This window comes from Pleuronectes platessa, chromosome 8 (genome assembly GCF_947347685.1).
Source record: "Pleuronectes platessa chromosome 8, fPlePla1.1, whole genome shotgun sequence".
In the NCBI taxonomy this organism is placed as follows: Eukaryota; Metazoa; Chordata; class Actinopteri; order Pleuronectiformes; family Pleuronectidae; genus Pleuronectes; species Pleuronectes platessa.
Genome location: NC_070633.1, coordinates 8944174 through 8959404, shown reverse-complemented (window position 1 = coordinate 8959404; position 15231 = coordinate 8944174). Strand labels below are relative to the sequence as shown.

The 15231-nt window shown below is 40.8% G+C and overlaps 2 protein-coding genes across 5 annotated transcripts in view; both read right to left on the bottom strand.

The window, feature by feature from the left end:
* The window catches only part of zgc:66433 (uncharacterized protein LOC321250 homolog), a 143218-nt gene that overhangs the window by 35678 nt on the left and 92309 nt on the right, over positions 1 to 15231 (bottom strand). For all 4 annotated transcript variants that reach the window (XM_053428682.1, XM_053428687.1, XM_053428683.1 and 1 more), the window contains exon 2: positions 9277 to 9374. In XM_053428682.1, coding sequence (XP_053284657.1) covers positions 9277 to 9341 — 65 coding nt within the window. In that variant the 5' untranslated portion in view covers positions 9342 to 9374. The remainder of the gene's footprint in view (positions 1 to 9276; positions 9375 to 15231) is intronic.
* On the bottom strand, positions 11410 to 14519 carry dcps (decapping enzyme, scavenger). Its single transcript, XM_053428690.1, has 6 exons — positions 14311 to 14519; positions 13823 to 13973; positions 13599 to 13744; positions 13408 to 13521; positions 12705 to 12815; positions 11410 to 11912 (listed from the first exon to the last, which is right to left on the bottom strand). Exons 1-6 carry the CDS (start codon positions 14473 to 14475, stop codon positions 11646 to 11648), a joined length of 954 nt encoding a protein of 317 aa, XP_053284665.1. The 5' UTR covers positions 14476 to 14519; the 3' UTR covers positions 11410 to 11645.

The window sequence follows — 15231 nt, the reverse complement described above, 5'->3', positions numbered from 1 at the left end:
CAGTGGTTGGAATATTAACTTGTTAGGATCAGTTCCTGAGATAATTTAACTTGAGTTTTACTTTCAATTTTTCAATTGAAACTATTTCGACAGATAGTTTATTCCCATGCTTGGCTGCTCTTAGGTTTTGACAATAATTTGCTGCATCAGGTCAAGAATGTGTGAGTGCTGCCAATGTTGCCATCATACAGTTTAGTATGTGCATGTCATTGGTATAGAAAAGTTATGCTTAGCTGCCATGCACATTATATGACAGGGACCAGAAGTTTAGCCTTGTTTTTTCCCTCCAACATATTACTAAATGCCAGTTTGTATTTGAGGAAATACTATCCAGCAAGTTTTCCAAAATGTTGAAATAATCCTTTAAAGGTTGTCATCCATAGAAAGAAGCCTCATATTGTTGAATCACTATGGATCAATTCAGTATATAGCACACTGGTACATTACTCTGTCCTACTTTCATTCAATGGATTTCCTTTTTTTTATTAATCAATATACACTACAGCACTTAGTGATGACAGATATCAATTTTCTCATTGGACAGATGCTTGTGATGGGACCATGATGGATATTTAATGCATCTGCAAAGCATGAATAGTGTTAGCCAGTGCCACCAGTAAAGCACTTTTGATGAATAAAAGAGGACATAGTGTACATTAAAAGGTGTCTCTTTGATATCAGTTGTGGCCATCAAAACTCCTGCATATCACCGTCTAGTGCTTACACAAAAACACCTTACTTTAATCATCTGCCTCAGCAGGAGGCCTAGCGGTCGCGCAACAGCCTGTCGCAGCTAATCATGATAAGTAGGAAGCTTAACTAACAACAGCTCCCAGTGCTTACGTGTGTGTGTGGCTACGGGGGTGAATTTAGAGGGTTGATCCAGAGATTCCCTGCTGCTCAATCCTCTCAGACATACACTATTCAAAGAAGGAGAAATTTTAGCTAGCTGGCTACGATTACGTTGCTACAGATCACTGCGACTTTTTAAAATATGATGTGTGATGAGGTGTGTCTTCACATTTTTCAACAGTCGAAGACTAAGTGAAATTTCAAGTGAAAGTTTCAAAATCTACGTCTAGTAAAAATGCTTCAACACCCAAGCCGGACCTCTGAGTTGAACCCTAACACAAACACACTAAGTATTGTGGTAGTGGTGAGGCAGCTTCAGGGAAATTGGCCCAAGAAAGTGACAATAACCTCCAAACCACATTAGTCATCACATTAATCATTCACTGGAAGAGGGGTGCCAGTGGAATGAGTTTCTCAATTCCTGCATGCCCAGACTGAATGTAGTGATTCATTTTGATTGTAAGACATGTTGAAATTGATTTAATCTGTCGAAGTCACTGAACTGTGTGTGTGTGTGTGCGTGTGTGTGTGTGTGTGTGTGTGTGTGTGTGTGTGTGTGTGTGTGTGTGTGTGTGTGTGTGTGTGTCAGTGTAAACAAAGACAGTCAGTCTGTATCAGTTGTACAACCCAGCAGCTCCACATCATGCTGCAGGGATTGAGAAATTCCTTTACACACACAACACACAACACACAACACACAACACACAACACACTATTGAAATGTCTTCCACATGACATTGCAATAAACCATCAAGAAGGACCCTCTCAGGCTGAAGTACACAAAGGATTTCCACAATCTTAATGTATGTGTGTAATCAGTGTTTCCACCAATACATTCAGTGCTGCCCCAGCTTTGCTTGAGATTAATACCAGGAACCAGGAAGTAGGGATTTCCCATCCTGAGTCTCGTTCTTTGCTCCAGAAGGACAAAGTTGCCTAAGTCCGATTCAGGCTTCTTGTTCTCTTGTTTTCATTTCAGTATGAAATAAGTCCGCATTTGTTTGATTTTGATTATGTATTGAGTAAAAACATGTGGGGAAACTATTCTGAAAACACAAAGCTTCAAAACATTCAGTCTGGTTCCTTTTAAAGCAAAGTTAATATATATCATATATTAATATTAACTGGTTAAGTTGGCGTTCAGCTGCTGGTTATTGAAAGCAGGGTGGTTTTAGGGTCATATAGTGACTTTTACATTTTGTGTCTGCTGATTGTCATGTCAGGTCAAAGGTTTTAGCTCCAGTGGCCACCTCAGTGCTCAGTCTGTCTCTTCATCTGCTAGATGTGTTGCCATGTTCTTTAGATTGTTGCTTACATTTTGTCCGTCACGTTACTAGTGATGATAGCGAAAACTGTATATAAAGACGGATTCCATGACAACTACCCAAAAGTGACTCCAAAGCACCTTGATCAATCCCTCCTAGTGGCTGGCTGCAGTATAGGTCGTAAATCTTGCCTCCTAAAAGTTAAAGTTTTCTGTAATTTTAGTTGTTTCTTATCAAACTGGTGTATGGTCAGGTGCTGTTTGTATGTTTAAATTAGTTATCTGATGCAAAAAAAACAGGTTAGACACAAAGATTGACAGCTGAGACTAGCTCGCTATTGGGCAAGGGCATGTTTCAATGGGACCTCGATAACGTGGCTCCATCACCTGATCACTATTGACTCTCCAAATAACATCAAAGATACAAGATGGCAGCGTTTGGATCTGGGCTAGTTCAGTTTTCTTTCTGGACTGTGGGAGGAAGTGGAGATGCTTTGCTCTTCTTTACATACAGTCTACGGGTTAGGGTCAACTAAAACATAAAGGCTGTGGACGACAAAACAATGAGCTGAAAGGGAAGGGAAGGGAACTGAAAAATCTATGTGCATGTTATAATAATCTGTAGGTTTGTCACCATGATGGACAACTGTCACATTACACTGTGATTTGATAACAGAACATTCTCCATTAGTGCAGGTTTAATTATGCAAAGTGTCGGTCACAGCAATCCCAAACCAGGCATGTTGCTTTTCTTCTTCAATGTGAAAATGAACTTGGCTCCAAGTCTTCTGCCAAGGAATCTAAATACACCCCCGCTGAGGCAGATTTATGACCGGGCACTTCTTTTACCTCCAGAGAAATCAACAAGAGCAGTTCTTCAAAGCATGGAGATCCAATGTCTCTATACACGTGTATAAATTCTTCAGTGTTGACATGGCAGAGTTCACAATGATACGTGTATGTGTACATGAGTGTGTGTGTATAAATATATATATATACATATGCATGTATCAATCATACAGATTACTGTTTACAGAGCGAAGAGGAATGTCGGTCAGTTTCCCTTCGAAGAAAAAAAAGAGGGGATGTTGGTATTTCCTGAAACGGCTCAGTGTGGACCCACTGAGAGAGAGAGAGAGAGAGAGAGAGAGAGAGAGAGAGAGAGAGAGAGAGAGAGAGAGAGAGAGAGAATATCAACAATAACATTATGAACATCTTCTTAAAATGTCATTTGAAAAGACAGCTGTGCTGTTGTAAAGTTTATTTAGTTGTTTTTAATTTTTATGGTTGATTAGATTTAGACCTCAGCTCATATTATTGTAATATTATAGTATCCATGTATAAAAGATAAAAGGTTTACAATGTGAAACATTGAAACAACTTTTGAAAACAGTCAATTACAATGTATATACATTTTAACAGAGTATCAGATTATTTATAGAACTAAAGTAATTCAGTATGATCTACATTTATGTTTTAATTATAAACCTCTTCAAATATTGTAAGTAAATTTTGCATTTTTATAAAAACTAGTTCAAAATTTGTGAAAACATTGTTATTAGTACAATAGTCAGAAAATTGTTCTGGGAAGGATGTGGTATGGCTCAGGGACCATACCATTTTTACGCAGATCGGCTGATGCATCTGGTACGATTGAAATTTACTTTATTTGTCAACTGAAAATTAAAGTTGCAAAGTTGCAAAATTCCCCTTTCATCAGCACATCTCCAGCCATGTTGCATCACCTGACGTGAGTACTGCACACAGATTCGCTGAACAGAACAGCACTGCTACACTACATTTCACAGCAGACATTTAGCCGAAACATGTTATTTTCGAAAGCAAATCTCCTCAGTGTTTAACTTTGGTGGATTTGTTGTTCGCCGACTCCTGAAGAGCCTCCGCCGAGCTGAAATGTGATTCAGATCTCTGGGCCTGCGGTCAGCCAAGAGGCCCTGCTTTTCTTCCCTCTCCTTTGGTTCTGTATTCCTCCCATCCCCTTTCTCAACTCCACTCGTCTTTTCTCTCTCTGCTGGCTCTGGTTCCTCTCGCTCGCCCACCCCTGCAGAGCAACGCCTTTTCCTTCTCCTCTCTTTTGTGGTTTCTCTCCGTCTCTTATTCTCTCCATTACAACATGCACAGGCCGATCCAGATCTCTGTGTCTGTGCACAGCGAGGGAGGAGGAGGGGAGTTGCTCTGTAGCTCTGAATTCCACCTCACATCTGGAAACCATCTTCTCTCTCTTTTTGCCAATCCCTCGCCCCCTTTCTCTGTCGCTCTATGTTGTAATGTAAATAGCCCTGTAATCAAACTGCCTTGCATTGGGTGGTGTGTGTGTGTGTGTGTGTGTCCTGTGTGAGATACTCTACACTTCAATAAGCTGCAAACGTCTCTTCTTTCACTCCATCTTAGGTCCCAGCTGAGGTTTATGGGCGACAAAAACAAAACAGCTTCCTTCAACTCACCTATGCTCTGTGTGTATGTGTCTGTGTCTATCTATAGTTATGAGGGGCAATGTTTGGTTCAATACCATCATTGTGAGGACATTTTGGCTGGTCCTCATGAATTAAATTGGCATTTGGAGGGTTAAGACTTAGGGTTAGGGTTAGAATTTGGTTTGGGTTAGGTTTAGGGAATGCATTATGTCAATGAGTGTCCTCACAACTATAGATAGACGTGCGTGTGTGTGTGTGTGTGAGGGACTATACTTGTAAGTTTTAAGTATTTTAGGTATAGACCCAACAGAGTGAGAACATATTTGGAAAGGGAGGACATTTAGGACCCGTCCTCACTTTTTCAAAGGGCCGTTTCAGGGTTAAGACTTGGTTTTAGGGTTAGGGTTAGAATTGGATTTAGGTTAGGGTTAGGCATTTAGTTTGGATGGTTAAGGTAAGGTAGGGGGGCTAGGGAATGCATTATGCCAAGTAGTGTACTCACTAAGATAGAAGCACAAATGTGTGTGTGTGTTTGTGTGTGTGCTCGCGCTGAAGCAACAGGAGGCACACAAGCGGTTGATTCAAAGAGTTTAATAACAACATAACAACCTCCAACTGAGGCCTTTATTGAGCATCGACACACGACGAATGGTGCGTCTCATTGACGCTGCTGCTCTGAGTCGACTCAGCAGATGCTATTTTCTCTTTGCTGAATATTTCACAAACTGCAGGTTCACCTTTAAACACAATGTGGTGGGATCGTACACCTCAAGTCTGTGTTTCAGGTCAGTGGGTTTGTCTCTAGGCACGGGGAGGTTTTCACAGACTGAGAACATATGCTTTGGTCTATATCTGCAGATGTGATTTTATTTCACGAGATAACCTCAACCTGTTAACGGTGTTTCAAAGCCTGCAGGAACCAACCACAGCTGCTCCAAACCTGACACTCAACACGCAGCAAAGCATTACCAGATATCACAAACAAATACTATATCTTCTTTTTTATTCTTGGCCAGATTATGAATTGTAGAGGAACAGGACATCTGAAAGAACACAAATAAACTGCATGACTCTTCTCCTCCAGGATGATTTAACCTATAAGTCCACTCATGGGCTCATTACGTGTCTGGGCAGAAAGCTCTACTTATTATTACTTGAATATATATAAAGAAGCTAATGCAGCTTTCTTGTGTGCATCAGCATATTCTCTGTTCTGTACCTTTGACTTTAAAGGCCAAGTATGTTGCAGGCAAAGTTTCTGAATAAAAATACTCCATTTGTCAGAACAAATCATCAGCCTGAGCTGCTGCCGGAAAGGAGAAACCAAGATGTTTCTGCCAAACCTTAACATTTAGAACTTAGAATGGACTTTATTGAAATTTTAACTTCCTAATAACCTTCAAGGAACTAAAGCTATAGTTGCATTTTACCTCTGTTTCTCGTCTGTGTCTCTATCATGTCAACAGACACCTACACAAAAACATATGCAAGTGTAACTTTCCTGTTTTCATCTCCAGATAAATCAGTGAACTCGCAGGTCAAGTTTCTGCTGTGTTTACTCCAACATGTCACCACCACGCTATTAACTGTAATGTTGCTCTAACAGAATGTTTACTGCACTTTGGGAAAGGTCTTATCAATAGATATCTTCACAGGGGCCGTTTCGCTGCAGAGAAGACGAATGTGATCCTCAGACATTCACGTTACCTTACAGCACTTTACACCCACAGACTTCTGGGTTTTGAGTTTGTCTGAAAGCTGTGTTGTACATACATAATCCAAACTGAAACACCAACATTAGTCCTCCAGCAATCGATAGCTGTGTCTCATTCAGGTGCTGCATCTTTTGGAGAATGCGGTCTATCCATAGGCCGTAAAGGCCAAGTCGAAATGAGACGGTTTGGTCTACAGAGGATTTATCTGACCTGCATCACCAGCTCAACATCTCGTCACTTGCCGTTGCATTAACTCTTTAAAAAATGTTTTGTCCCTGAAGTGCAATGAATCGTGAGCTAAGTTGGGCTGGGAATGATCCACCAATTGGATTCTACCTTTCTCGGTTAAAGAAGGATGCAATTGTTGTCCGCAATTGCAGGAGTCTTGAAAATCGGACAGTCTAGTTGGGGCCACTTATTGTAAAAGGTCACAATTGAAGCAGCAGCGGTTAATATAGTCTGACTTTTAGTTCCAGGTTTAGATCAATTTCCCTAAACACTAGATCCTATATTTCCCTGATTGTGTTTTTATTAAAGGAGCACTCCAAATATTTTCAAACATGTGATTATCAGCAGAAATACTTTCTATAAATGCTGTTTTGATTCATTCTGATGAGGCAAAAACGTATTTTTTCCAAACTTAAATGTACATAATGGCAACGGAAACTGTGGAAAATTCAAATAAGCATGTGATAGCCTCATGTTCCTCCCTAAGGACAATCAATTAGAAGGACACGGCTTTCACTCAGACTGCACAGGACACGCGACAAGAACAGTCACAAGAAGCAGAGAACACAGAGAACACACGATGTGTCCAGGACAGGACGTCTCTGCGAAACCTCTGAGGGCTTGTTCACTGACACAGTGACAGACGACCTGTCCAGCCCTCTGATCAGCGTGGCAGTTGACAGGACGCACACCCACACAGTCATATTTATCAAGCTTCCCAATCAGATTAGCAGCACTGATGCCCTTAAACTCATGTATCCTCCTCGGCCTTCTCTGATAATACTCACATTACAACGTACCAGGCTTTAGAGTGAACACTATGTCTGGTTTATTGACGTTTGCTTCACAGAGAAACACAACGATACAAATCAGAAGTCCCACACTGTGCCATGTGCTCATGAGGATCAGAGCAGCAGATCAATAGTCTCTCCTCCCCACACACACACACACACACACACACACACACACACACACAGACTGATGACCCGACTCTGCTTCGAAGTCAGTGTCTGTATCGAGGATTACTGTGCTTCACACACAGTCAACGGTAACTATTTAATCTGGACTGTCCTTGACCTGCCACCAACACAGAGTGCAAACACACACATACAAACCACAAACACACAATCTTTATCAGGACTTTGCATTGACTCCTATTCGCTGATGACAGCCTAACCGTATCCTTATTCAAATGAATTAATTCTATTTTTTCTGTTTGGAACTTTATTTACAACATACAACCTCCAGACAGTGATTAGTGCACAAATCGACCTACTAAATACACAAATGTCAGAAGCAACAATTAGTAACAGTAGGAAAACTAATTTAGTTTCATTTTATGAAAAACGTTGACAATAAAATCTTCACTTCAGATAAACCAGGTAGGATGAACGCAAAGTTGTCTAACTTCACTCTGCACTCAGACTGTTATAAACAGTCTATGGTGTTAGACTGTTATAAACTCACTAATTACAAGGAATAATTCTGAAGTAGCTCCGGAGCTTTAACACAGCCCAAGAGAACAGGCACCGCACGACTAACTGTAAAATTAACAAATACAAAACACATATTGTTAAAATGAACAGATCAACCATTATGAGTCTGACACAAAGGCACCAAGCTTGACATTGTCCTTAGTCCTGAATGTGAGTGATGTGTATCACCTCGTGACACAATATGTGTGTGTGTGTGTGTGTGTGTGTATGTTTGTGTGTATATGCGTGTATGTTTGTGTGTGTGTGGTGTCTGATGTTATTTACATTCCTTTTATTCTTGTCCTTATCTTGAAAATGAGTGGTTCCTGCTCCAGTGCAATTATTCTGCTGCTCATTCATATGATTTTGTTCCGTGGGTTGCGGTGGTTATACTGAGGGACCTGAACCACACAGCTAAGTTGAGGGTCATGACAGATTCAATGAAACATTTGTAAAAAGAAGTCAGGTCTGATTGGTGAACTTGAAGTCTGAGGACTTTTCTTAAAGGAAGGCAACTGTCGGGTTGGAATGTGAGTTTACAAGTGATCTTTTGTTGTTCCAATTATAAACCGTGACTAATTTATCCCTTACCCTAATCTTAGCCTAACAACAATTCACATCTTACCCTTAACCATATTTACTTCTTAACCCTTAACCTAACTTAACCTTCAAACGTCCTCACTTGACAATGTAATGAGTTGCGTAACAGAGACCTGCTTCTTGTCCCATAAGGAGAAGTCTCCAAATGTGACTGTGTAAACAGATGCAGGTCCCCACAGCATGAGTAATACCAGGACCACACACACAGTATGAGCTCAAACATCTGACAGCATTACAGTGTATACATTTTTATGTGAAACACTTGTGAATGTCCCACATTAAATCAAACTAAATAACACTGTGACTTCACTGGGAATGAATCCTGTCATGGAAACAACCCACAGTGATGGTCTAATGGCAGAGTTAATTAGTTTTGTCTGATGAGGAGCTGAACCCAGAACTTGTTTCCACTGATGTAAAAACAATGAAAGTGAATAAATGTGCATCAGCCTCAGTGGAAAATGCACCAGAGAGGTTTGACACTTTAAGGAAGCCCACTGACATCGCCTCATAATGAACACAGAACCCTGTAGTGTTGGTCATGATCCATACACACACACTTCTCACACAGCTGCTGCAGTTGACAGTTGACACACAAACCGGAGCTGAGCTGCATCCAGCATAAGTATCGATCAGTAAACAGACGTCATCACCAATAATCATCAACAAGAGAAGAGAAAGTAAAGCTGGTAAAGTAAAATACTTACTGTGTGTGTTGGATCTCAAACGGCTTCAGAGTGAAGTCATCCCTCAGGGACTGAAACCAAGACATGAGCTCCCTGCCTCTCTGCCTCCCTGCCTCTCTGCCTCTCTCCTTCTCTCTCCCTCTCTGTGATGATTGGATTATTTGTCTCAGTCCGCTCTGCTGCTGATGCGTTCAGGAGCGGCTCGGAAAAAATGTACCACTCATGTGGCAGATGGATAAAAGGGTCAACTCTTACTTACACAAAACTCCACAGATACCTCAATTGAAGAAATAACTTTTCAGAAAGGAAGTGTAATAATAAAATGACCAGAGGCACTCTCACCTCTGAACACTTCCCCTTACCTATAAAAGGAAGAATCTCTCGAAAGATTATCCGACAGAATCAGAACAGGGTACTTCTCTCTAGCCATCCCAACAACAGGTCACTTCAAAAATGTTGGAAATATTTACGACAAATTTAGTTTTGCTAAATATTTCATCCACAAATGCGGATAGAATAAAACCAATCCATCGCTACCTGATATTTAAATACAAATTAAAAGTCAGGGTGTCTTCTCTGATGGGAGTCTTCTCCAGAATCACCACAGCATCCTGATCATCCAGCTGAAGATGACACCGTCAACACTTTCACTTTCTGCCTCAGATCCTAATGTGACTAGTTTTACTGAATAGATAAATAAACACACAAGTGTCCTTTTGTGATCCCACCGTCCCGATTCAGTAAATCCTAACAATCAGGCATCCACAGTGCTTTTATTATGAAATCTAAAATCCGGAAAAGCACAAAAAAATATTTGTGTTTGTTTGGTTAGTCATTAGATAAGTTATTATTATTATTATTATTCAGGTTTGATTTGTATTCTTATACCATGTCATTAGTTCAGACGTAAATGAGTGAACTAAAATGCTGAGCAGGTTGTTGAACACTGAACTAGAAGTGTGATGTTCATTGGCAAATTAACGTTTATCTGTGATCCATTCGATTAGTGATGCTTGCAATGTCATGCCAATTTAACATTTTATATGGAATCTTTTTAGAGCCATTTGCCATGTCCATTTCTACACAAGAACACATGTAAAGAGACAAAACATTAAGTATCACAATCAAATGAACATAATATGGTCAACTCTGTAACCAACCTTGAATAACCTTGAATTTAATTGTATCCCAGTATTTTCAATAACAAAATAAATACAATTTGTCATAAAAGGGGATAAAACTCAGGATGACTTGTTGCCTTTTTGTAATTCTAAATATTAACATGTTAACATGGGTGACTTTCCGTGAGAGACATTATTGAACATATTGTAGCTTCTTATGGTTCCACTGATCCGACAGCAAAATATCCCTTGATGTAATGATCAAAACGTAATAGTTTTTTCGTTTGCTTCCCTCACAAGTTTGGGTATTTTTATTTAATTGTCATTTTTACGAGGGACACTTGAATGCACCATAAACACAAGGCAGAGCGCCACCCAAATGATTTCTGTTGAGATAAGAAAATGGTGTCCTGACTAACAAGCCCTTAAATTAAGTAGAAACTCTCAACATAAATAACTGAAAAGCTAAAAAAATTCTAAATTGTCTAAAGTTATCTAAATATCAAAACAACTTAAAGAGGCAGCTCTGACTGTCACGGTTTGGGACCTCTGTTGCTACTCTACTGGAGCAGGATTGTATAATAATAAACGTGTTTGTGAACCTCATGTCATCATATCATGACAATCAGTCTATTTAACATGGTACCTCAACTCCAAAAATGTGTCGGCAAGTGACATTTTGTTTTCTGCAAAATTCAAGTCTTATGTTTACATGAGCTGCAGCACTAGAGTACATACGATTTACTTTTGTGAGACAAACACAAAACATAGTTTATTAAAAGAAACTGGAGTTTGTGTTTGAAAGAATATTTCACTGTGAAAAAAAGACTACAAAGAAAAGGATTTTAGGATTAACATTGCCATCTAGTGTTGAAACGTAATCTGAGCACTTACTCTGTCTGAAATTTGTTTTATTACTGCACCTCTTACGTTGTGGCGCGATCATAAGATGCGATGGACAACTGACGGATCAAAATTCAAAAGTGCCTCTAAATTGTCCTTTAATAACAAATGACAACATTAACAGGCTGAGTAGAAAAACACATGTTTAATTGAGTCAGTTTACATATGGAAAATATTACAAACAAAGATTGAAAAATATTTTACTCCCTGATATCAGTATCGGCTTTCCTCACCAAAAATCCACACAGTCGGGTTTTAGTAGAGACATTTATAAAAAAGTGAATAATCCGAATGAAACACGTAAAAATAATGGATCCAAATATTCGTTGACTGTTCATTAATTTATGAATAAATTGAGCTCAGAAACTAGAGTCTCCCTGCCTCCTTGAACTTGCCGAGCAGTCCGTCATCGGCCCTCAGGGGGAAGTACAGTGTCCGAGTTTTGTAGTACTTCGGGTCGGACTGGAGGTTCTGGATGACATCAGCCAGGAGGTGGGCACGCTCCACACCACAGCCCGGAGCCTCGTAGCCCAGCTTGGTGAAGTGGACGTGGAGGTGGTAGTAGGACGGCTGGTAGTGCAGGTACACTCTCAGCTTACTGGCTGGGAGGTTGAAGTTCTTCAGGATGGCCTCCTGAGTCACAACAAATCAGATATTATCAATCTTTATAAGTATCATTTACGTTCAATTACATACCCGGGGTCACTCTTCTCTACTTCAGGGATCTAAAGGCCGAATTATAGTCGGGTTGCACGCACGCACGCATGCACGCAAGACACGCAACACGCCCCTTTCGTGCCCTCTGCGGGCTTGCGTGCGTCCGCCAATTGTTCTAACTACACGACAAAGCGACGCGAGCCTCACACAGCCCGCAAGGCTTGTGATTGGTCTGCTTACTACATCCCGTCCGGAGTCTAGTTTCCGGTTTCATGCCCCATCATACGCGGAAATCACGGAAGATTTAGAAGAACGAATATGGACCAAATAGAAGAGCACTTGGCAGAAGAGATCCGAAAGTAAGACCACTTGTATAACCCGTCACTGACTGGCCGATTTGTCCGCCAGAAATAGGCTATGAGGAGCCGGAGTGGCGATGTAAATAAACAGTCAACGAAGAAGAAGACGTCTCTTCTTTGTGTGTTTTGTCTTTGAAAAAAAACGTTACTCCGCCTAGGGTTCTGGCGGTGAATTGCGTTGCAACACGCGCAGCACGTTAGAAAAGTATAAACCAAAACGAGTCCGTCGATGCAGCTGCGTGGCCTTCCGCGGTTGCAGTCGCAGGACTATAATTCAGCCTTAAGTCTAATCCCAGCTCTTTAAAATGGAAACTATCACTTCACTTGATTGGAGATGATGATAACAGGGCTCACTCACATGTTTATGGAAGCTGAGGGAAGACAAACCCATGAATCAGTGCGAGCTCACCTTTCCTCTCTGGAAGATGTTCTGTAGTAGTGGTATGTGCTCGGACGTCAGGTCCCTCAGACTCCTGATGTTCCTCTTGTGTACAATAGCAATCAGGTACAAATCATTTACCTGCAGAGGAAAGCAGATCGTTGTGAAACTCTTTCAGTCCTTTAAAGATTTATAGCAGCATAGTGGGAAATTGAATTATATATTAAAGAGGAGATATGAATAGGTATATAGTAAAAGGTTTGATGATCCCCATAGATGTGTGCATGTATATATTTCAATTTATATATATGATCATCAATGTAAATATTGTAATATATTGGACGATGCTTGGATATGTTTTGATTTACATAGAAGTCAATGAATAAGAATACAGGTATAGGTTTGAATATCTGCATATATATGTATTAAGTTTCAAAATGTGTATTGATTTATATAGTATAACACATGAATACAGATATTGTAAATTAGTATAATACTAGTAGTATGTATCCAGAAAGAATTGCAAGTATAACATTTTTCTTCAGATTTTAATATCACAGTTGTTTATCTTTAGGTGTATTAACTGTTGGGTTTTTATATTTTGTGTGGACCCCAGAGAGAGTAGCTGAGGCTCCACATCAGCTCATTTGGTTCAGAATACAAGAAAGACAAAACTAAAGAAGAATGTCACAAGGAGGGATAATGCTGTGGGGTTCCTCCTGAGGTCTCTCACCTGTTTCTGGTCCCATTTGAAATCAGGGAGGAGGACGAAGCCGACCTCCGGGTCCGGATCTTCATAAGTGATCCTCTCTGCCTCTGCCTTCTTCTCCAGGATGTTGTACACCCACTGATGCGGTTGCAAAAAACAGTCAGAGCTGCACATTTGAAAGTGAACACAGGAAATGATGACCTTAGAAGACTGACCTGCACGCTGAAACTCTGCCTCTGAATGTAGGGCAGAGTGATGGACTCGTAGTCCGTCCCCGACTCCTCCACCAGGAAACTCTCCTGACGCTGGTATTTCTTCACATGCTTCTCTGTGGCTGGACACACCACAGTGGTCTTGATCTCTGCAAAACACACACACACAGGTCATCTAGTTTTCCTGGCAGACAGACTAAAAGATGTTCACCCATGTGGGATCATACCGTTGAGGTGAGGGGGGGCCTGCAGCCAGTACGTGCTGTAAATGTCGTTTCTCATCTCCAGCTTCAGCCTGGAGCCGGTGAAGAGGTCAGTCAGGGTGTCTTCTCTGATGGGAGTCTTCTCCAGAATCACCACAGCATCCTGATCATCCAGCTGAAGATGACACCGTCAACACTTTCACTTTCTGCCTCAGATCCTAATGTGACTAGTTTTACTGAATAGATGAATAAACACACAAGTGTCCTTTTGTGATCCCACCGTCCCGATTCAGTAAATCCTAACAATCAGGCATCCACAGTGCTTTTATTATGAAATCTAAAATCCGGAAAAGCTTATGTTTCTGCTTCTCAGGCTCGTTTGAATGGAAATAACAATGAAACACAATTCCCTTCCTGTCTCGAACTTGTCCTTGTCTCTTTTATCGCAGTCAGGTCGAGTTTCACACCTTCTAGCAGCAGAGGACAGTGAGCTGCCTTCACAAGCACCATACCTTTCCGTGGATGAAGATGGTCTTCTCCCGGGCAGAGTCGCTCAACACGCTGGATGTTTGAAACCCGCACAGAAGAGTCTCTCCTCCATTGTTCTCACTGTCACACTTCACCCTCTTGACTCTGTGATCTAACTCCTCCGTTTCTTCTCCTGCAGCTTTAGCCATGTTTCTTTCTGCCGCTGCTGCTGCTGCTGCCGATTCTTCTCTTTCTTTTGTTTAACGGCGGATGGCACCTTACGTTAAAGACGCATTATCGCCACCTACTGTTCTGGAGTGTGGGTCAGAGATTTGGATCTGAGAAAATACATTAGCAAAACAATAAAACTTAAATCCTCTTCATTAAAACTCAAACAAGGCTTTTATATCTCCCTCAATACTGATCCGATTCTTTAGGTTGAACTCTTCCACCCCACATTTCCCCAGCTCCTACTGTAGCTTTTCTCTCTCTGTGTTATATTTCTCGCAGATGTTCCACCGTTTTCTTCCCCTCAGTCACACTCATACTGTCCTGATGGATGTTTCCCTATTAAGTGCATTGTTTTGTTTAATCCTGTGTGTCCTAATCTTGACATGACTGTTCACTCTCTTGTCCTCCTCCCTATTGTTTTCATTCCTCCCACTCTTTGCTTTATTTGATATAGATGCCGTCCTTTATTTCCCGCATCCCATTGTTTTTGTCAGTCAGTCATGATGTTGCTCCTAATAACTGTTCTACCTCTGGGACAACAAAAGCTACCCAGTCTTGGCTCCTTTGATCTATCTGTGGATATTGGGGACATTGTATAATGTGTAGTCCTTAACCTCCCCTCGATGTCTGCCCAATATAATAACAATGTCGGAGTCACAGGATAAGGAACTGTTGCACTGTATCTTTTATCATGTAACCTCATCTCTTCTGCCATTTTAATTAACCCTCTGTCT

Bases quoted from the DNA above. Each gene is read 5' to 3' on its own strand.
- dcps (XM_053428690.1), bottom strand. From the start codon at position 14,475: ATGGCTAAAGCTGCAGGAGAAGAAACGGAGGAGTTAGATCACAGAGTC. The intron at 13,522-13,598 runs GTCAGTCTTCTA...CAACCGCATCAG, and splicing joins GGCAGAGTTTCAGCGTGCAG to TGGGTGTACAACATCCTGGA. The intron at 11,913-12,704 runs GTGAGCTCGCAC...GTTGTGACTCAG, and splicing joins ACATCTTCCAGAGAGGAAAG to GAGGCCATCCTGAAGAACTT.